This window comes from Leptonotus elevatus, chromosome 15 (assembly GCF_054856555.1).
Source record: "Leptonotus elevatus isolate MCC_2025b chromosome 15, RoL_Lele_1.0, whole genome shotgun sequence".
NCBI lineage: Eukaryota > Metazoa > Chordata > Actinopteri > Syngnathiformes > Syngnathidae > Leptonotus > Leptonotus elevatus.
In genome coordinates, this window is record NC_141253.1 from 17,939,906 (window position 1) to 17,962,220 (window position 22,315).

The window sequence follows — 22,315 nt, forward strand, 5'->3', positions numbered from 1 at the left end:
CCAAACGTTGGTCGTGATTAGTGATTACATTTAAAGGAACAATGTGTATTATTTAGCACCATCTATTATTTCAATAATATGCAAAAAGAAAGTTCTAAAAAACACTATTCATTTCAATAAAAATGGTCTAAATATGTTCTATTACATCAACGTACATTTTTTTTTTTAAATACATTCGTTGGTCTAGTAATCGCTAACTATATGAGATATGTCATGCCACGCCTTACAGGGGCCTGATGTCGCCATCTTTCTGCTACGAATGCCCAAAAGAACTTTGTCAACGTAGTTAGCCTCTGATTGTGCGTGTAGCTAGTGTCGGAACCAATGGGTCGACCACCGCTTACACTGTAAAAAAAAAATTGGTAATATTTACTTGAAAAACCTAGTGACGTTTTTTCACTCCGAAATTTTTAGTAAATTTTACAAGGAGAGTTTTGAGGACATTTTACCAGTTTATTTAAAACGAAAAAGAAAAAAATAAGTCACTCAAGCGTTGAGGAACTAACATATGACCTTCAGCTTGGGAGACAGCCACTCTACCACCTGAGCCATGCCATTCCTGCTGTGTGTTAGTATATTGCTGGAGTCAGGTGGAATCCTCGTACCTCCAAGAGACCTTTTTTTTTCATAAACTTTTCTTGTAAAATTTACTTAGTTTCTCAGTGAAAAGACGGTCAAGTAAAAATTACTTTTTTTGTTCTTTTTTTTATTTTTTATTTTTACAGTCTACCTTCCACAGGTGGTCGTTGCTGAGTCCCGTGATTAGGTCCTCCTCTGCTTTGCTCTCACTAGCTTTTGCAAGCTTCTCCCACTAACCGCTCTTGTTAGCCGCTCCAGCTAGTTCTTTTCCTGCTGCTATTGCTTGCCGGGCTATACCAAAGTAGCCGTCATTTGAATGGGAGAGAATATAGTGTTGAAAGTGTATGTATAACTGTACACCTTAAGGTTAGCAGTTTTTTTTTTAAAGGATAAGTTTTAAGTGAGTTTGGACTAACAAAACTAGCGATTTACAGAAACATAAAATTTCTCAGCAATTAAGTAATGCAACATATTATTTACTACAGTGCGCTTAAAGACGTCACATCTCATTACGTTACGCGCTATCAGCACTAAATATCCCCAATACCCAGCTGGGACAAACCAACACGCTAGGTGCCTTGCGTCACACAGGATAAACCGCAGCCGGTCCTTTAGAACCGAACCTGCTTCTAGCCCCTTGACACCCTCAGTGATAAAGATCCTACCTGTCTCTCTTCCTCACGTCCCGGTGTCGCTCCTCAGTCCCGACTCCCGGTAAAGTGCACACATTCAGAAAAATATTATGCTATGCATAGTTAAAATAGATTAGGCCTAAATTTAAAAAAAATATATATATACTTTTCCAGCGGGTGGAATGTTCCATAGCTTCCTCCGTTGGTTCCCACTAGTGTTAAATAAAAGTTTGGTAGCCGGCTATACATTGGCTGCACTACCCACAATGCACTGTGTGGCCGAGATGTGCGCTTCCCTTGTAGTTGCATTCTATTGGTTCACCATTTGATAGACACTAAATAATACACACTGTCCCTTTAAGTGTTTTGTCCATATTATACTCAATTACTCACATTAATACTCAGTGTACTCACAAAAAGTTAGGGACATTTGACTTGGTAGTGAAATTTCAGAATGAACCTTTAAATCAGGGTTCACCAATTCCGGTCCTTGAGATCTGGAGTCCTGCAGGTTTTAGATGTGAACGCCTAACAACACCTGATGCTAAAGATCATGATCGTTCTCAGGCATGCTGATGAGCTGATTATATGAATTAGGTGTGCTGGTGGGCGGAAAAATCTAAAACATGCAGGACTCCGGACCTCGAGGACCATAATTGGTGAACCCTGCTTTAAATGCACTATTATTTTTATAGGTTAGCCTAACCTTCTCTAAACCTTTGAAGGCTCATCTCTAACTGTTATGTTTCACTACTTTTAGCACACTGTTCTCTAACGAGTTGCAGAACAGCTAGTGTTTGGTCAATCAATCGACCAATATGTTTCCTTGTTCAATTAGAATTGGTATTTTAACAGTCCTCTTCATCATGCTGTTTACAATGTGACATCAGGAGACCAAGACATTGTAGTTTTTTTTTTGGTGTATTTCAAAGTACAGTAGTGGTATGCGTATGTTACACTACTAATGGAAGCAAACTATACATAATATTAAAAGCCATATATGCCCTACATTAGATGGAAACGTGCTGGTCACATATATAAAACTAAGAGGCTTTACTCCTCATCTCTTAAATCATTGGTCAGATGGATACAGAATTTGTTTTTTTCAATTTACATTAATAAAAGCGATCATTTCTAATCAAATTAACGGTTATTTGTTGATCTTCCGCGTGGGGCCGCTCTAACGCTCTTCTATATTATTCAGCGAAGAAGTGGGACCCACAACAAAAACAGTGCTAGCAGCAAGGGAATGTGACGCTTTGAGACTTAATCCAGCTGCAAGTCATACCGAATGACAGCTGCTTTTCGCAAGTAACGCAATACGAATTATTGTGCAGTTTTAAGAATTCAGATGAAGTGTTGCTTCTCAACGCGGCAATACTTATATATAGATGCACGGGTGATAGGTTAGCCTGTTACAACTCTGGCGTACTCGTCTTTTTGTTTAATGTCACTGGTTTTCGGCCCCGTGTGCAAACATGGAGAGCTTGTACAAGCGCAAAATGTTCGCTTCGATGCGCAAAACCAAGACGGACCTGTCCAAGAAGAGGCAAATTGGTCTGCCTGCCTCTATCCTGGACGACAGTGACGAGGGATCCTTCTCCTCGTCGTCGTCGTCGTCCGGTTCCCAGTCCGACTTCCATAGCTCCTCGGAGGAGGACAGTGACCAGGAGGAGTGGCAAAGGAGTGATTCCGGAGCCACATCCAGCGACGACAGCCGCTCCGTCACCCGCAGAAAGCGCTCTTTTCTAGGAGGCGACGAGACATCCTCGTCTTCGAGCACTGCGAAGGAGCGGGATGATGATGACGATGATGAGGATGATAATGATAAGCCGAAGAAGATTGTGCAGCCCAGGAAGAGGTGCAGGGTTCAGCGACAGGATGATTCGGACTCGGACCGTGCAGATAAGAAGCGGAGAGAGGAGGAGGAGAAGGTGAAGAGGAGACAGAGACACAACAAGCTGCTGGCGCTGTCGCGAAGGATGAAGGCCCGCGTTCCGAGTAGGAGGAGGAGCCGCGTCATGCAGGTATTACACCTGTGGAACGTCCTTACATACTGAGACATTTTTTTAGGTTGCTTTAATACAAAACATTGTTGCTATTGCCCCCCAAAAGTGCCACAGCCCACAGAATTATCTATAATAATTTTTTAGGAGGATGAGAAAGTTGTTTGTAATAGTAACTTTAATACTTATACCGATTATTAGTAGTAAAGGAGGTGATAACCGATATTTCTAGCCGATATTCATTTGCAGTAAAAGAGAAAATCTTTGTTGAAATGCCATTAAGCATGTTTGTTAAATCAAATTTTCAACACTTTGAAGGTTTTTCTTTTAATTTTAAACATATAAGGAATAGCTTTGTTTAAACATTATAACAAAAATTGCAAGGAGCTTCCAGGGTCATCAGCATGCGTTAAACTAAATTAAAAACTGAGCAAGTAAATAGCCCCCTAACGTTTTCTACTGTAAAAAATGTTTTCCAAAATTTCAACACAATTTCTTAATTTTTTATTTATTTTATTTTTTATATTTTTTTAAAGAAAAAGTGTAGGGAGTTCCTAGTGTAAGCATAATCTTTTATAAAGTAAAGTAGTATTTTAAATAAATACATAAATGGAAAGTTACCTAATCGGCCCGGCCGATATTCGATCTATCCCTTGTTTGGATCCCCTTTTGTAAACTGGGGACGTGACATCACGACCGTATATGAACAGCCAGCTTGCCTCAGCTTCTTGTTGGATAGGTACATTGAATAAATGGCCAAATGGCTTTTCATGTTCAGACAACGGACAAACCAAGATGATCATGTTTATTTATTTATTTTCCAGGATGAGGAAGAATCAAAAGGAGGGAATGACGCAGCTCATGGGGATGAAGATAATAATGGCAAGGCTGAGGCTTCAGATGGAGATGGAGAAGAGAAGGAAGGAGAAGAGAAGGAAGGAGAAGAGGAGGGGAAAGAGGAAGAGGAAGAGGTGGTGAAGGAATAGTTTAAATCATGCAACGACGGGTACAGAATGTGGAAATACTCCAGTCTTGTTTTCCATTTGAAATGGAACTCTGTACAGTGTTTTGTCTTCTCCTGCAGCACTTGTAAAACAAGTCACATGTGAACAGGAGGTTTTCATGATGAATGATTTGTTGATATTAAGACTGGCATTAGTAATAAGGCATCAGTAAGGCGCACAGAGGTACGGGAGAACCTTACAGTCCTAACACGGCTCATCCTGCAATAGCAGTGGATCCTGAAATGGGACTGCAAGAGCATGGATGTGTTGCTTCCTCATAGATCAGACCTATCGCACCCACAAAGTGAAGACACGAGAGGGGTTTCCGTGTGTTTTTTCTTCAATCTTTTACAAGTTAATATCAAAAAGCCAAATTTGCATTGTTCTGTAAATAAAAGCAATCTCATTTTTTAGTGCTCCTTTTGCCCAATTTAAAAGACTAAAAAGGGTGATAAAATATAGAAGTTATTGCTTAAAGATATCTGAAGTCAAGTTAAAGTGGATGTATTAATGCAAATGTTCAAGTGCATACTATTATTTTGTATTGTCTAATTTTACCACCCGAGACTTCCAGAACTGCACCGCAATTGCATTTCAGAGCTTTGTGAAAAATTTAATTTGGCATTAATCATATTTAGCGATTCTGTTATTTTCATTTTTATTTATAATCAAAATAAGCTCAACTTTTTGTAGAGAATGAGATACAGGTTTTGAAATGCTTAAAGCTGCTCAATGTTGAAATTTTCTCAAAAATATCTTTACAATAGGCTTTTTGTTTGACCATTTATGACTCGCAAACATCTTCTAATTAGCAGATTAACTCCTTAGCTGTTCACATTGGGTACTCCTGCAAGCCTCTAGCCAACAGTTTTCAGACTGGATTCGGGTTTGAATTTCCTCATGCTTGAATTGTGTATGTGAAGAAGGGAGTGTGCAGTTTCATTTTTTGGCTACATGGCAGTAGCGATTCGACATTCAATTGATTTGAGCAACTTTACACTTAACTGCTTGTCAATAATGGGCTATTCTTTAAATTGCTGCTATCATATTAACCTCTTTTAAGACACATCTTCATTCATAAATGAATCCCTGCACTTGTATTGTGTGTTGCGTCACAAATGCCACCATGAAGTTTGCTGAGTTTTATATCTCTGTGACTTAAGGGCTGAAGCTTGCCTAAAAGTTAAACGTCCATCTGTGTAAACAAAAAGACAAGAGTTGTTTTACTTGGTGAAAACTAAGATGATCGACTACGTGTCCATGATCATGATACTGAAGAAGTCAGTCACCTGAGCTCTGTAAATTACATTTGTGCGTGCGTGAGCGAGCGATGAACCTGCAGTATTAAGTATTGTGTGTAAAACAAAAAAAACAAAAACTACGCCTGCAATGTACATGTGTATTTTTCCATAGGCATATAAATTATAATTTTACTTTTGGCTCTGTTGGTTTTTTGCAGAATCCTAAAGGGGCATCCTTTTTTAACATGCTTTTCATCTGTTTGAAACAATCTGAATTTTTCTGACTAAAGTAGTTATTTGACAACAAATGCTTCAACAGATAATGTCACAGATACTTAAAATTGTTGTTCTTGATGAGAATTATTAATTCATAAAAAAATTACCTTGTCAAAAATAAAAAGACAACCCATGACTCAACTGTTAGACACACATCCATAATTTAAAAAAACAAACAATGTATTTGCTTTTTTTCATGTAAAAATAATAATCTTTAGCATTATTGTTTTAAATATTCATGTAACAAAACTGTTACTGCAAAATTTAGTTTTCTACTGCTGCCCCTATTCTTCCCTCCTGTCCTGCAAAGAACAAATACTTTCTCAAATAAAACAAATGTTTGGTGTTTTTCTTTTCTTTTCTTTTCTTTTTTACATTCATGAGATTCTAGTTTGACATTGCTTTGCTTTATTTAACCCACTGTGCAAATGCGTGATTGATTTTTCTGAACATTGTCAAAATATATTAGTTTGAGATCAACTGGACTAAATGTTTTTGTTCCATCAGCAGCGTTAATGTTTTTCAGTCATACAATTTTGAGGCCTTGAGTATTTTATTCATTATGTCACATCTACTATCAGTGGTGTGTATATATTTTCTGAGTATTTCTGGTGGCTTTTCTTCTGTATAAATCTTTGTAAACCAGCTTGCTTTCTAAAAACAGCTTCATGATTAATAAAAAATTCTGGTTCATGACCAAACAAGTTTGTAGTGTTTCATATTCTCACACATTATAATAAAGTATGATAAGTATCAGTAATAACAACAATAATAAAGATCTGAGTGTATGTTTTTACACCAAGTCCAATTAATAAACTTGACCCCAAAAAGTACGTATAGGCTATATACATTTTATTCATACACCACTTTTAACAGGGAAGACTCACAGGACTATTGCCAGGGCTTCACATAAATACCGTTATGTATATTATACAGAGTCATAGTATTTTACAATTTGTACATTCATTCATGATCCCTATCCCTTTTCCTCAATAAACTAATTTTAATTACGTTAGCGTCGAGTTGACGCAGAAACAATAAAAGCACACCCTGTTGTGACGTCACTGTTTACTGTACAGTACTGAGTTTCAAGGTAATTCATTGGGTGACAGATATTCAAGGTAGTAGCCAATCGACTCCTGGAACATTTCACGTGACTAAAACGTAATCACGCTGTGGCCGCCATCATTATTAGTGGCACTGAAGCTCGTGGGGGTGGGAAGCTGGCACTGTAGCATGGTTTTGTGAATCGTGGACACGCAGTCCGAGTGAGAGTTGCCGGGACAGCAGCTATGGTTCAGACTTGCTCAGCTTACGGCTGTAAAAACCGTTATCACAAAGATAAAGAGATCTCCTTCCACAAGTGAGTTCACTTGAACTGTGTGTTGATCATTAGCATTAGCTTTTCAGACATGATGGATAAACCTTGTGAAGTGGACATATTGACGAGCGTCATCGTTAGCTCACAATTCACGTTATTTTATTTTAACGTCATGGCCATTTGTTTCTCACGTGGCTTCAGATAAATGCAAGTATATGTCGTTTTCGTAACTCTTCTGTACTTTGTTGTCTGACTTCACTTAATTAGGTTATATAAATTAATAGCAATCGTGTAAATTTACCCTCTAAAATTAATATGCCGTCATTGTCTTAAAGGTAAATTGCTGTGCAGTATAGAACATGGATATAGTTGATAAGTTATTAACACCAAGTCAGTATGGTGTCCACTAAAGTTACAAATCTTTCGTTATAGTAGAAACGTCTTTGATGCCAAGTCGTTCAATGACAGATTTACTTCACTAGTGCTTAGTGGGTCACGCAATGTAAAACTGAATATGTAAATTAGCTGTTTGCATTTTTACTCATATATAAGGCAGACAATATATTAGAAAATCCTCTTAACATGCTGTGAGGTTCTGCAATATTTGAAATTATGAATACTGTATATCCATCTCATGAGTGTGTCAAACTAAACAATATAACCCATCCATCCATTTACTACAGCTTAGCTGGGCTCGGGTCGCAGCTGCTTTAGGAGGGAAGCCCAGACTTCCCTCTAAACAATATAATACAATTGTACAAAAAAAAAGAAGGCGGTGGCAGAGTAGAGTTGTATCTCATCCATTATGCAATTGTCATTGTTCACTCAGGTTTCCCCTAGCGCGTCCGGACATCTGTGGTAAATGGGTGGCAGCAATGAGGAGGAACAATTTCAAGCCAACCAAGTACAGTAATATTTGTTCGCAGCACTTCACTAAAGACTGCTTTAAGAGAGAGTGCAACAACCGCGTGCTAAAGGAGAATGCCGTGCCTTCGCTTTTTGACTTTAACCTCGACATCAAGGTAAAGCAGGTCAGGAAAATTCCAAGTGTCTTTGTCTCTATCTTGCTTTTTTTGTTTATATGTATACAGGTGTAGATGTGTCAGTACATTGGGGTGACATGAAAAAGTGTTTTTCTTTTAATTATTTTTTTTAGTAGTGCATTTATTACTTTTAATTGTAATTATGATGGATTACAGCTACTAAAAGAAACTCAAATTCGGTATATCTTAATTTTTTTTTTAGAAGTTCAAATATTATAAACTAATTGTATGGCGCTCTAATCAACTAATTAACTGGAAACGTTTTGAGTCTTAAGTGGTCTTCATTCTGGTTCATTAGCTCCATCTACCTCTCTCTGTCTTTTTCTCTAAATTGTCTCCTATTATTAAAACGTGTTTACACCAATAACAATTTACATAAACAATAATAACATGTCTGGAGACAATTGTCAAGAAAAAATACAATTATGAGTCTGATCGCTCATCTGTCTCATCGCTAACTTTTCTTTTATCTCTTCTTAACTAATAACATGGTGGTTCTGTCTTTTGATTTTAGCCATTTTTTGATGTTTGCTCCAATATTGGTTTTAATGCATTTGCTATGAACACTTGCAAGTCTGACATTTGATTTATTTACTCTTTCAGATTACAAAATTAAAAAAAGAAAATAAATCTATTTTGCCTGTGAGAAGTGCTGGGTGTGAGTGCAGCTTCTCAACACTTAAACTTATTTATATTTTTTTTAACACATTTTAGATTTGGACTCAATAATATTAAATAAACAGTCATCACATTAAGATGTCTTCAGTATTGAGAGCAAGCGTCTGTTACATCATGCTTCACCAAAACAAAAATCCAGATTTTCTTTTTTCTATCTGACAGCCAGAGTGTCTGGAGGATCCCTTCACCTCCGAGATCCACTTCCCCCTCTCCTTTCCTCTGACCTCTGACACTGTCATAGAGGAGGTGGAGTCTGAGCCTGTAAGGAATCCACCTGACATCCCCAGTGACACTGTGGTTGTTTCGTGCGACCATAACTACACTGCGGAAGACTCTGCGCGGCAGAAGAAGCGCATCCAGCAGTTGGAGGAGCAGTTGGAGCTACTGAGGAAGAAGCTGAAAACAACACAGCAAAAGTGTCGCCGTCAGGAGAGGCAGCTCAAGAGCCTGAGGGTCTCGTGCAAGACAGTCAGGATGGCACGCGACGCACCGACGGCTTTCAGCGACGGTTATATAATTTTACCCAAACACATCTACCACACTCTCAAAGGCATAGAGTAACAGGAAGTTGACTAAAATGTACTGCTGATCTTGAACACTTGGTGGAGCTGTTGAGTTGAACAAAGCAGTGATGCTCCATGCTGTCAGCAGAAGGAACATGGAACAAAAATGGACAACATGATCAAGTTTTTCCAAACATGTTTCAGAGTGACTGTTAATGTCAAAGTGGCAATGAGTGACAATATGCAGTTTTGCACATACAGAAAAGTTTGTCTGTTAAAGTCAGCTGCGGTCAACTTATGTATTTTGTTAAGGTTGACAACATGCCATTTAGTGTGTTTGTTACTGGTATGGAAGGTCTGTTGGAACACTGGACAGAGTCAGGCTTGCCTTTCAGTCATCATGCCATGTTTTGTACTCAACATACGTTTGAGAAGCCTCAAATTGCGCAATTCAGTGCCTGCAGTGTGCTAATATAGAGTGTGGATTTTGGTGCTACCTTTACTTATTTTGTGTTTGATTGTTTTTGTATTTCTATAACAGAAAATAGGTTAACCTCATTTTACAAAATGTAACCGAATAAAATGAACAAGAATTCAGTATTTCCCAGTTGTTGTTTTTTTATTTAGTCATTTGCTCCCAAAAATGTATAAATATGTTCTATTTTAAATATTACCATGCTCCCAAAGACGTTTTTATGCTAGAGCGCTTTTTTTTTAATGCTTTGATGTAGCCTCTGAACTGAAAATAATACTTGAAGCAATGGCATTTATTACAAAAACGGCCAGCAGATGGCAGCAGAGTATTAGAGATCAACCAGGGCCATGTTGGAAAAAGCTATTTTCCCCACTGTTTTAAACAGATTTGTGAATAATGATGAAACTTGCTATATTCTCATGCTAATTATTAAAAAATGGAAACCGATGGAAATGTACTTCTTTTTTTTTCCTGATGAAAGAGACTAATCTTTCTTTTGGTAGGTTCCATGTTTTTATAGCAATAGAACACAATATTCTGTGGACCTTGCAAAATCTGTCAAAATCCAGTAAAACAGCCGGGAGCGATGTGGGTTGCTTCAGTGAAAATGGCTGGGAGTGAATGAGTTAAGGTGTTCGATAAAATTTGATATCATTTTAGATGTAAATATGACATAAATTCTATAGGCTTAATGTTGAATTTATTCCTCCAAATTTGAATGAAACATTCAAACATGGGTGGATTTCTTAGCCGATTTCACAAATGTTCAATATGTGCTCTTCAGGGTACACGTCAATTCATTCTCCAGATTTTCTTTACCCCAAATATGAACATTATGCTTATTGACTGAAAAATGGCTTCATCACTGAAAACAAGATGTTCCTTTAACTCATCTTTTTCATATTTCTCTTGCAAATCAACCCAAAATTGTTTGCGCTTTCGTATGTCCACTGTCTTTATGGCCTGGTAATTGGCTATTGAAATCCACATATCTTTGAATTTTTCATGCAGCCCTGTTTGTCACACCACGGTGAGGTTGTCTTGTCATTTCCTGTTTTATTTTGAAAATTCTGACTCCTTTTGTTTCAGGTCACTTGCCCTTCCTCGTGTGGTGTCAGTGTCAACCCTGATTGCTGATTGTGTCCACCTGTTTCCCATTACCCTCATGTGTTAAATAGTCTGCGTCTCCCCTGTCTTGTGCCTAAGTGTTTTCTATGGAGGTAAATTTGGTGCAAAACTAACTTGTGCAAAAAATTTGTACCTGTAGAAAAAAGTCTAAATTTGTATCTGTAAAAGTCGTGATTTGTATCTGTAAAAAAAATGTGTGCCTGTAAAAATATATAAGTTATAATTGTTTTATGTTAGATGTGTATTTCACATTAATCGTATTTATTAATTATTGATTTAATGTAAAGCACCTCAAATTGACCTACATATTCATTCTTCACTGTTACATCTCAACAGTAGCCAAAAGCGATCATGGCAGCAAGTAGCCTATAACAAAATATATATATAAAAAATAAGACAAAATAGGTGTTGCCCATTATTGTAGCCACCAGAAAAAAAGACTGACCACTGCCACAGGTAGATCTGCAAAATAATTTTCCATAATCCAGTTTGATGGAATACCCCCAGGTGTCATCTCCTGTCTCTTGGCTGCTTTCTGATGGAGTGGGTCATCCTTTTCACTGATGCTTCAGCAGTTGTCTCCAGCAGTTGTCTCCACCTTTTGAGCAAGATTTTGAAATATATGAGATTCTCATTTAATTAAAAATAAATAAACTAACATTTGACCTAGTTACTTTTGTTAAAGTAGCTGCGTGACAGTGACACTGCTCACATCTTAGTAATACAGATAGACTGGCATTTCAAAAGCAGAATAGCCAATATTTAAATAAGAGTAATGTTACATTGGAAAATGTAACTCAAGTAGAAATTAAAAGCGCAGAAAAAATACTTGCACAAATATTTGAGTACTGTGAGGGATGAGTAAACTAAGAGTGTAAGAGCAAAATACTGACATTTATCAATAAATTATAATATTTGAAATAAAATGATTAAATACAGAGGATAAAGGGTTGCGGTTGAAATACCTGGAGCGGCTTAAAGATCCACTCGCAGTAAAAACGTTTTGTTTTCATTTTATTATGATAGTAAGAGTACAGATGCTTGAATATAATGTTAGTCAAATACAAGTAGCTGAGTACTGTCCACTTTTTTTTTTTTACAGGTACAAGCTATTGATCGTATGTTTACACTGGTAGGCTTCAAATCTTGAAATACAAATCGTGACTTCAATGTGTTCAGTTTTCGTGACAACAACATGAGATGAGCTAGCTAGCTAGCACCGGATTACGAGCTATGTTCGTACAATAAATCTTACCTTCATACTAAAACTTCTTTCTTTCTGCCCACTTGGAGTGCTCTGCATGTCAACCAACGTTTAAGCTGTTCCACACGGTGTTCGTATATTGAACCATGTTGTAATTTTCACGCCTGGGACGTCCTCTTCTTCTAAAATGACGCGTAAACTAGTGTGGCTACTCTGTTTGGAATTGCGGATTTATGGGCGTCATTTGAGTTCAACCCACGGTCGTTCGCTCAACCAATGAGGTTGAGCTTTAGCCCGCCCAAATCCTCCAGAGCCCGCCCTCTTCTTCTACGAGTACAAATCACGGCGCTCTACAAGTACAAATTAGTTTTGCTCCATTTGTAGCGCGACAAATGGGGCAAAACTCACGTCACTGAACAGCAGCAGAAAACCCACTTGTGACTCCTAGTGGCGACTTCTTTGACTACAAGTTGTCATTTCTACAGGTACAAATCACAACTTTTACAGATACAAATTTATAGTTTTTGTACAGGTACAAATTTTTTTTTGTACAGATACAAATCATGACTTTTACAGGTACAAATTTGTTTTTACAGATACAAATTTGTTTTACACATACACATTTTTTTTTTACAGGTACAAATTTCTTTTACAGACACAAATTTTTTTTTTACAGGCACACATTTTTTTTACAGATACAAATCACGACTTTTACAGATACAAATTTAGACTATTTTCTACAGGTACAAATTTTTTGCACAAGTTAGTTTTGCACCAAATTTACCTCCATAGTTTTCGTCAGAGCCACTCAAGCCAGTCATAGTCCTCAGCCTTGTTGTCCTGTATCTAGTCATAACGTGGGTTTGTATTTTTGTATAGCCACAGTATGGTTTTGTTTAGGAATTATATTGTTTTGTTTGTAGTTTAGACATCCTCCCTTTTTGGAGCGCCTTTATTTAACTTTTAATAGCCTTTGTTTTTTTCCTCTAAACGAGGAGTTTTTTTAATAAATATTTGCCTTGGCCTCAAACCCTTATCTCTGCGTCTGAGTCCTAAAACTGCCACGTCGTGTCAGTACACTTAGGCCAGTATGGACCCAGCATAGAGGGAGCGAATGGCCGCAGCGCTGCAAGCTCAGGAAGCCCGTCTCTCCCAGCAAGCCGTATGCCGGGTCGGGGATCAAGCTAGCCTCCCCTGAGCGATTCTCTGGGGACCCAGGACAATGCAAGGCATTTTTGACTGACTGTGACATTCATTTGGAGCACTCCCCCCAGGCCTTCCCCACAGATCGATCCCGGGTGGCTTTCATGATTTCCCACCTGACTGGGAGAGCCAGAGCCTGGGCCACGGCAGAGTGGGCACGCAGTTCCCCCCTCTGCGGCTCCGTCACGGACTTCCGAGCCGCCCTTCAGAGGGTTTTTGATCCAGTCTGTTAAGACCGGGAAAAGGCCCGGCAGCTAAGCAGCCTGAAACAAGGAAAAGACTCCGTGAGCGACTACGCCATCCGCTTCCGCACTCTCGCGGCAGAGAGTGGCTGGAATTCCACAGCGCTCTATGACGTCCATCCAAGAACTGCTCATCTCAGTTGACCTGCCACCGGACTTGGACTCCCTCCTCGCCCTTGCTATCCGGACGGATCATCGGCTGCAGGAGGTTAACCAGAGCCGCGGTCACAGGGCAAGGACGATGGAGGGATCCCCGCTCTTCCAAGCATCGGGGGTGTCAGCTCCTCTCGGTTCCTTGTCAGTACAGCGCCAACACGTTCCCTTGGGACCAGAGGAGGAGCCCATGCAACTGGGCAGAGCGCGGCTTTCGCAGGTGGAGAGAAGGCGCCGACAGCTGGAAGGGCTGTGCTTTTACTACGGAAACCAAGATCACCTCGTGGCCGCCTGCCCAGCCAAAAGGACCAAAGCGGTGAGTCAAGTTACGACTCCAGTGTCGGTCCCACGAAAACTCACTCCAGTAAAAATCATTCACCGCACCACTTCCACAGACCTCCATGCCCTGATAGACTCTGGGGCAGATGAGAGCCTGATAGACTGGGGGCTTGTGAGACTTTTTGGTGCCAAGACTGAGCCGCTAATTAAGCCCATTAAGGCTAGGGCACTAAATGGTAGTGAGTTATTCACCATTACACACATCACAGAACCCATCCAGCTCCAAGTTGGCAAACATAAGGAGCACTGAGTTTTTCATGTGTTTCAGTCTCCTTCACAGACTCTGGTCCTGGGACACCCATGGTTGTGTGAACACAACCCCCATGTAAACTGGTTGACTGGTGAAGTTCTGGGATGGGGAAATAATTTTGTGAGCCATGGGGTTGGTTCACCAATTCGGGAAGCGGACATTACGACTGTTAATCATATTTCTGTTAATTCCCTCACAGACTCTGAGTACCCAAATCTGAGCATCGTGCCTCCTTGCTACCATCACCTCAAGGAGGTATTCAACAAGACCAAAGCCATGTCGCTCCCACCGCATCGTTCCTATGACTGTGCCATAGAGCTGATTCCAGGTTCCACCATTCGCAAGGGACGCCTATATTCTGTTTCAGGACCAGAGAAGGCGGCCCTGAAGGAATACATCGAAACTTCCCTGAAGGCTGGACTGATTCGTCCTTCGTCATCACCAGCGGGAGCGTGTTTCTTTTTTGTGGGGAAAAAGGATGGTTCCTTACGGCTTTGTATAGACTATAGCCTCCTTAATGACATTACAATAAAAAAACGTTACCCCCTTCCTCTCATGTCATCCGTGTTTGAAAATCTTCAACAAGCTACAATCTTTACCAAATTGGACTTGCGCAATGCATACCATCTCATTAGGATCCGGGAGGAGGATGAATGGAAAACCGGGTTTAATACACCTAGTGACCATTACGAATACCTAGTCATGCCCTTTGGTCTCACTAATGCTCCTGCTGTTTTCCAGACCATGATTAATGACGTTTTGAGAGACTTTCTGGACCAGTTTGTGTATGTTTATTTAGACAACATACTTGTATACTCGTCAGATCTAGCCACACATCAAATCCATGTTTCCAAGGTTCTTCAAAGACTGCTTGAGAACAAACTTTATGTCAAGGCAGTGAAGAGTGTTTTTCATGCCAAAACCATCTCCTTCCTCGGCTTTGTCATAGCCCCTGGGAAGGTACAGATGGATCAGGCTAAAAGTAGCGCCGTGAGGGAGTGGCCCACACCTGTTAGCCGCAAGAAGGTTCAGCAATTCCTTGGGTTTGCTAACTTTTACAGACTCTTCATCAGAGGGTTCAGCGCAATAGCTGCCCCTCTGCATGCCCTCACCTCCCCTCTGGTGAGGTTCAGCTGGTCACCGCTGCATTTCAAGCACTCAAACAACGCTTTGTCACAGCACCAATCCTCACAATGCCAGATCCACAGCGGCAATTTGTTGTGGAAGTGGACGCGTCCAATGAGGGGATCGGAGCTGTCCTGTCTCAGCGTGCAGAGAAGGATGGAAAGATGCATCCCTGTGCCTTCTTGTCACGATGACTATCCAAGGCAGAGTGTAACTATGATGTTGGGGACAGAGAGCTCCTGGCTGTCAAAATTGCTTTGGAAGAATGGAGGCACTGGCTTGAGGGGGCGAAGCAGCCGTTTGTGGTCTGGACTGATCACAAGAACCTGGAATACATACGCAAAGCCAAGAGACTTAACCCACGCCAGGCCAGGTGGGCGCTGTTCTTTAACCGTTTTTCCTTCTCTCTCACTTACAGGCCGGGGTCTCTTAACATCAAGCCCGACGCCCTGTCTCGTCTCTATGACCCTGAGCCTGTAGCTAAGGAACCAGAGACCATCCTTTCGCCGAACCGTGTGGTTGGAGCCGTGTCATGGCAAATCGAGAGGGATGTTAAACAAGCCAACGGTGAAGCAAGTCCACCAAATGGATGCCCGCTTAATAGACTATTTGTCCCAGTGCAGCTGCGCCCACCGGTGATCCATTGGGCCCACACCTCACTTCTTTCCTGTCATCCGGGAGTCCGACGGACAATGTACGCCATCTCCCGGCGATTCTGGTGGCCTTCCATGGAGCCGGAGGTCCGAGAGTACATCGAGGCCTGCTTGGTATGTGCCCGAAATAAGTCATCCACCAGATCGCGCATGGGCCTGCTGCAGCCCCTTCCCATTCCTTCCAGACCATGTGCAGAAATATCCCTGGACTTTGTCACAGGATTCCCCATCTCCCGAGGTAAAACCACAGTTCTCACTGTAGTCGACAGATTTTCTAAAATGGTCAGATTCATAGCCTTGCCTAAGCTTCCCTCAGCCAAGGAAACGGCTGAGGTCATGATTAACCACGTCTTTCGAGTTCATGGGTTCCCTAGAGACATTGTGTCTGACCCGGGGCCCCAGTTTGTGTCTCGCTTCTGGAGGGAGTTTTGCCGCTTAATCGGCGCCAAAGCCAGCCTAACCTCAGGTTACCACCCTGAGGCTAACGGCCAGTCAGAGCGCCTCAACCAACAGTTAGAAACCGGTCTCCGATGCCGAGTCTCCCAGAATCCTGCAACGTGGAGCAAACACCTGGTCTGGGTTGAGCTTGCCCATAACTCGCTGCCTACTTCTGCCACAGGACTCACCCCATTCAAATGTGTTTTTGGCTATGATCCCCCCTTCTTTGCCAACCTGGAGTCTGAGGCCTCTGTTCCTTCTGCCCATGCCTTGGTCCGCTGCTGCCATCGCATCTGGGCAGCCGCTCGGCAGGTACTGGAGCGCCAGAGGGACAGAGTCAAGCGAGCAGCTGATCAAAAGAGGAGACCTGCTCCAGCATACCAGCCGGGGGATAAAGTGTGGCTGTCCTCCAAGAACCTTCACTTGAAGGTGCCATGCCAAAAGTTGGCACCATGGTTTGTGGGTCCGTACCCCATCTCCAAGGTGATCAACCCGGCCGCTGTCCGTCTTCGCCTGCCTCGGTCCCTTCGTGTTCATCCAACGTTCCACGTCAGCCAAGTCAAGCCGGTCAGGGAGAGTCACTGGTTCCGGCTCCTTCGCCCCCGCCGCCTCCTGTGATTGTGGATGGGGGCCCCGTCTACAAAGTGAAGCGACTGCTGGCCGTCCGCAATCGGGGCCGGGGCAGGCAGTTCTTGGTGGACTGGGAGGGGTATGGGCCCGAGGAGAGACAGTGGGTTCCTTCCCGCTTCATTATGGATGACTCTCTAATTGAGGACTTCTATAGGGATTATTCTGACCAGCCTGGGCCGTCGGGAGTCGGCCCTAGAGGGAGGGGTACTGTCACACCGCGGTGAGGTTGTCTTGTCATTTCCTGTTTTATTTTGAAAATTCTGACTCCTTTCGTTTCAGGTCACTTGCCCTTCCTCGTGTGGTGTCAGTGTCAACCCTGATTCCTGATTGTGTCCACCTGTTTCCCATTACCCTCATGTGTTAAATGGTCTGCGTCTCCCCTATCTTGTGCCTAAGTGTTTTCGTCAGAGCCAGTCATAGCCCTCAGCCTTGATGTCCTGTATCGAGTCATAACTTTGGTTTGTATTTTTGTATAGCCGCAGTATGGTTTTGTTTAGGAATTATATTGTTTTGTTTGTAGTTTAGACATCCTCCCTTTTTGGAGCGCCTTTAGTTAACTTTTAATAGCCTTTGTTTTTTTCCTCTAAATGAGGAGTTTTTTTTGTTTAATAAATATTTGCCTTGGCCTCAAACCCCTATCTCTGCATCTGAGTCCTAAAACTGCCACGTCGTGTCACTGTTTCATTCATAGCCAAGCAAAATCTCCATGCACATCTAAAGAAAAGGGGAAAATATGTATTTTAAAATATCAAATAATACCAATTTAAACAATTGTTTATTTTATTTCATCTGTGGTTGGGTGGCAACCAGTCCAGGATTTAGCTACCTAGCATGTTGTCTCTCTCACCTGGGATAGGCTCCAACTCGCCTGGAACCAGCACTTTAGAAGAGATGAAGAGATATTATTTTCTTTTGTTTCATCCATTACATCTTGTTCCTCTCCCTTAGCTGGAAAAAAAGGAAACTATTTCTGTCAAATGTATATTTGTTAAGGTACTTTATTAGTTTTTTTTACAGTCGTTTACACACTAAAATGAAAATTTTCACACAAATGCCGATGTTTACACACAAAGTTGCATAACAATAGGCACACTCAGCTTAACACTTTTTGCAAAACATTACACACAGTGATTTGCACATGCACACTACACACCTCTACACACATTTTCATACCTTAGACACAAATAAGGATTTTGAGGTTACTTCCTGGTCATTACAAATTACTGACTTGTCAATGACCACACCAATAAACACATTGGATAATCACATCACGCATGTGCTTAATTTAATTCAACCTTACAAGAAAGACAAAATTGATTTCTGAAGAAAAAAAACAGTTTGTGAGTTTGTCAATATCTTTTGTCGTCTAAATTACCCCTTACATAAAAAATAATACCAGTCAAAAAAGTCTAGCACATGCTCGTCCCTGGGTTTTTTACAAATGTGTTTATATTGGTCACAGTGGTGTTTAACTGACTGCAACAGTGTCTCATCACTTCAGACTGTATTCATGAGATGACAACAAAACAGCATTTTTGTTAATATATGTATGCTTTTAACTCTTAGACCGCCAAAAACGTTTAATAACGTTTAGTAAAATCCAAACGAGTGCCGCCAAAGACGTTAAAAGACGTTCACTATGTTTTTTTTTGGGGGGTTTTTGGAAACGGGTGGAGAAAGCCTTGGCAAGCTGTGCTGAAAGTATCAAGCAGGTCGAGTTAGTATAATTACTATTTTTGGGCACTAGATGGCAGCGATGACTCTCTTTGGACAAGATCGGGTAGGCGTCAGTAGAAGACGTGAGGCGGAGCTCGAGTGTGCAAATCCTGCTGTGTCCCCTTGCACGCTGGGGAGTTTTACACAATATACCTCACAAAAAGAAAAACTGTGTAGTTGAAACATCCACACAATTGTAAATAGTACCACAGTTGCACACATTTGTAAATAGTTTGCCAAATTGTTTTGTCAAATTGTTACACTGTTGAATGTAAATAAACGTATTTTGCTATCAAAAAACACTTTTTCATTGTTGGTGGTAGTGTTTTACAGAAGTAAAGCACTGTTTAGGTGTTTGTGGCATCATTCATGGAAAAAAAGGTGTCAAATTCACTAGAGTGCATGAAATAATATCGTTTCACAAAAAGCTTGATTTCTCCGTATTTTGGTCCAAAACAGAGCATTTGGTTGAAACTAACCTATTTTCTATTGTTGATTACTGAAAAACGGAATAAGGTAGAAACAAACTTTTTTTTCTGATGAAAGATGAGAGTTCAATCTTTCATTTGGTAGTATCTGTGTTTCCATAGTCCAAACACAAAACTTTCTGTGGACCTTGAAAGATCAGTCAAAATGCTTAAATCAGCTGGCACCCACATATCCTCTTTTCTGAAAATGCTTGGCAGTCAAAGAGTTAATATAAGTGTGTATGTTGTGACTGAAGTGTGTCATTTTTTCAACCAGTATAGGAGTTCTACAAATTTAGTGCTGTGTTTGAATAATTGTCGCAAATTGTCAAAAATGTGGGTAGACAGTTAGAAAAAAAAACTGTAAAAAAAAAAGAAAAGAAAAAAAGAAACAGCCCCTTCAATTGCAATGACATACGTGGACAGCAGGTGGCGGTGCAGACTAGGTGAGCAAATGTTGTCTCGCTACCTAGAATTTTAACATACCAAACTCTCAGTCACTAAATAGGAATTTTATATAAATTGGGGTATACAATCTAAAACAGAATATGTGCTTGAAACAAATAAGAAATGATGTGGGGTGGAAGGTAGTGTCCATTCTCAGGGCATTGAATCAATCACAACAGGACTGTTCTAGTTATCTTCTTCTGTTCTAGTTTTGGAGAAGATTCTTTCAGGAGAGGGTGACATTGCTACAGTGTACTGTCTCGGTCCAGCTTTAAGCAGCAACACTAGCATCTTCATTAATATGATAGAATATTTTTCCCCATGTGTTTTCCCTCCTTGCAGACTGCATTCTGCATTTGGTTTAAATATGCAATGGAAATGTAATCAATTTCCATTGCACTTTATCTTTATCACTTACCTTTATCCTTAAACTTTAAAGTACTTTTCCTACATGTCCTACATGTCTTCATAAAATGTTCCTGCTACAAAAGGGTTTTGTCAGATTGGCTACTTCTTCTAAGTCATATGCCCCAACCACTCTACTTAAAAAAAAAAAAAAAAGTATTGTATTGACAGTTTTTGATGTAAATATTCTTCAAATATGTATATTTATTTTCAAATTGAATTACATGGGTTCAGACTTGCCTCAAAGTTTTCAAACATGTTTTATTTGTAATTTTCAATTAAATTCTTATTCAACCAGACAAGTCAACAATTTGTACTTCCTGTGTATCACACATCTCAAGGTCAGTTTTCATTGCGATACCGTGGGGCTCAATTATAGAATACAAATTCACAATTATTAACTGATTCTATGTCTCGATCTGAATATAAAATGAAACTTAAGGAAGCTTTAATGTCAAAAAGGTCTGGTGTTGCAGAGGCTTGACTGATTGTATATACAGTATTTAATGTCTGCTGCTATGGAATTATTTTTTCTACAGTAATAATTCAGTTATGTTTGATGATATGTTTGTTGAGGCTATATATATATAGGATTGGTAGTATATTTTTGTTATTAAAATGTTAGCTTATTTTTCTTAGGTGAGGTCCTTGATAAGCTCATAATTTTTCTTTACAATTGTGTGTAAATAAACAAACAAACCAAGAGCACCATCTGAAAAAAATATCACAAATGCTTCATGAACCTTCATTTTCCAATCACTATATTTCACCCGGTTTATACCGGAAACACAATAACATATTCCTATTTAACAGGAGAAGCTACTGTACATTAGACATCATTTTCTGATGCTTTTGTAATTTGGTGTATTGGCATGATCCATAGCCTCAAGTGAAAAGTTCCTCTCTGGTGTTTTTTTCACTAGAGCTGCAGTTTAGATGGCAGACTTCACCTCCTCTGTGACCTCCCCTCAGGTGAACTGACCTTTCATGGGATGAATCTGATCCAGGTGAACTGGTCTAGTCAAAACACAATACGCTGATTCGCCTGCCCTCCCCGAACTCCACCACCCCGACGGTGTAGCATCAAGGTTATGGTGTCGTAACTGCAGGCTGCAGGCTGACTGTACAGATGAGAGAACACCTGGTAGACGTGATGCTCCCAGCGTCTACGCTCTCACTAGACTGAATTAATTATGGCACGATAGACTAAAATACATCTCAAATCATTACAAATATTTTTTTTCTATAAACATGAAAATAGATTTAGGTTTTTGGAATTTCATTTAGGCATATCCCTTTCAAAAAAACAAAACTAAATTCATTCCACATTGTAGTTATGGTTTCCCTCAGTGCGATTATGACTTTGAATGCATATATATGAATAAATAATAAATAAATAAATAAATACTGTATGACCCTTGTTATATTATCACATATGCACAACAGAATCCAGTAAAGTCCAGTCTTGTTCTGCTGTTTTTCAAATAAATTTAAAAGGGAGATTGTAAAAAAAAAAATGCTTGCAATAATAATGCAATTTTGATACTGTAGCAAGAAACATCAAGTCGAAACACATGGTTTGCCTTTGTGGTCCATATAATATAATCTGGCCCTCATACCTTAAGTTAAATTTTTTTAACTGAGAGAATTACTCCAATTTAGTGACAAAATGTAGATGAGATGTTGGACTTGGTAAAACCATGTCTAACAAGTGCCGCTGGTGGTGTAACATGATTTTGATGGATTTGTTCAAGGCACTGGCAGACAGATTTGGTGCTCCACGGACATGTGTGGTGGATGTCATCAGATTCCATTCATAAATATGACATCAGCGTGGGACAATGCCTCTCAGTCATTGTAGAAATTAATTAATTGAACCAATGATTATCTTTATTAGCCTAATATTAGGGTTGTAAAAAAAAAAGCCGACCAAGTCAGTTGGGTTGACCACAAAAATTGGTCAACGCAAAAATGCATGCTTTGAAGCTATTTTAAGAATAAAAAATATATATATTTGCAGCACCTGGAAGCTGTCGGAACCAATAATTCGTGTTTCCGCAGGCACTTATTGCTGATGGACTCCGACCGGTATTCACCACTACTAACTAAAATGCTTCTTAGGGTTTGTTTGTGGTCTCTTTAGACTGGAAAGGGAGA

General features: G+C 40.1%; 2 protein-coding genes across 3 annotated transcripts; both read left to right on the top strand.

Annotated features, from left to right (window-relative positions):
- The first annotated feature begins 21 nt into the window (after positions 1-21).
- ccdc82 (coiled-coil domain containing 82) lies at positions 22-6,442 on the top strand. Its single transcript, XM_086095919.1, has 2 exons — positions 22-3,238; positions 4,042-6,442. The coding sequence occupies exons 1-2, from the start codon at positions 2,690-2,692 to the stop codon at positions 4,201-4,203; spliced, it is 711 nt and encodes a 236-aa protein (XP_085952045.1). The 5' UTR covers positions 22-2,689; the 3' UTR covers positions 4,204-6,442.
- Positions 6,443-6,938: 496 nt separating this feature from the next.
- On the top strand, positions 6,939-10,205 carry thap1 (THAP domain containing, apoptosis associated protein 1). Of its 2 annotated transcripts, none has more exons than XM_086097061.1 (3): positions 6,939-7,101; positions 7,889-8,090; positions 8,943-10,205. In XM_086097061.1, the coding sequence occupies exons 1-3, from the start codon at positions 7,031-7,033 to the stop codon at positions 9,339-9,341; spliced, it is 672 nt and encodes a 223-aa protein (XP_085953187.1). In that variant the 5' UTR covers positions 6,939-7,030; the 3' UTR covers positions 9,342-10,205. The 2 variants fall into 2 exon arrangements, with proteins under 2 accessions (XP_085953187.1, XP_085953188.1); XM_086097062.1 differs by having other exon boundaries at positions 7,889-8,081.
- Positions 10,206-22,315: the final 12,110 nt, after the last annotated feature.

Coding starts and splice junctions, on each gene's coding strand:
- ccdc82 (XM_086095919.1), top strand. CDS start 2,690: ATGGAGAGCTTGTACAAGCGCAAAATGTTCGCTTCGATGCGCAAAACC. Junction 3,239..4,041: donor GGAGGAGCCGCGTCATGCAG/GTATTACACCTG, acceptor TTTATTTTCCAG/GATGAGGAAGAATCAAAAGG.
- thap1 (XM_086097061.1), top strand. CDS start 7,031: ATGGTTCAGACTTGCTCAGCTTACGGCTGTAAAAACCGTTATCACAAA. Junction 7,102..7,888: donor AAAGAGATCTCCTTCCACAA/GTGAGTTCACTT, acceptor TTGTTCACTCAG/GTTTCCCCTAGCGCGTCCGG. Junction 8,091..8,942: donor TCGACATCAAGGTAAAGCAG/GTCAGGAAAATT, acceptor TCTATCTGACAG/CCAGAGTGTCTGGAGGATCC.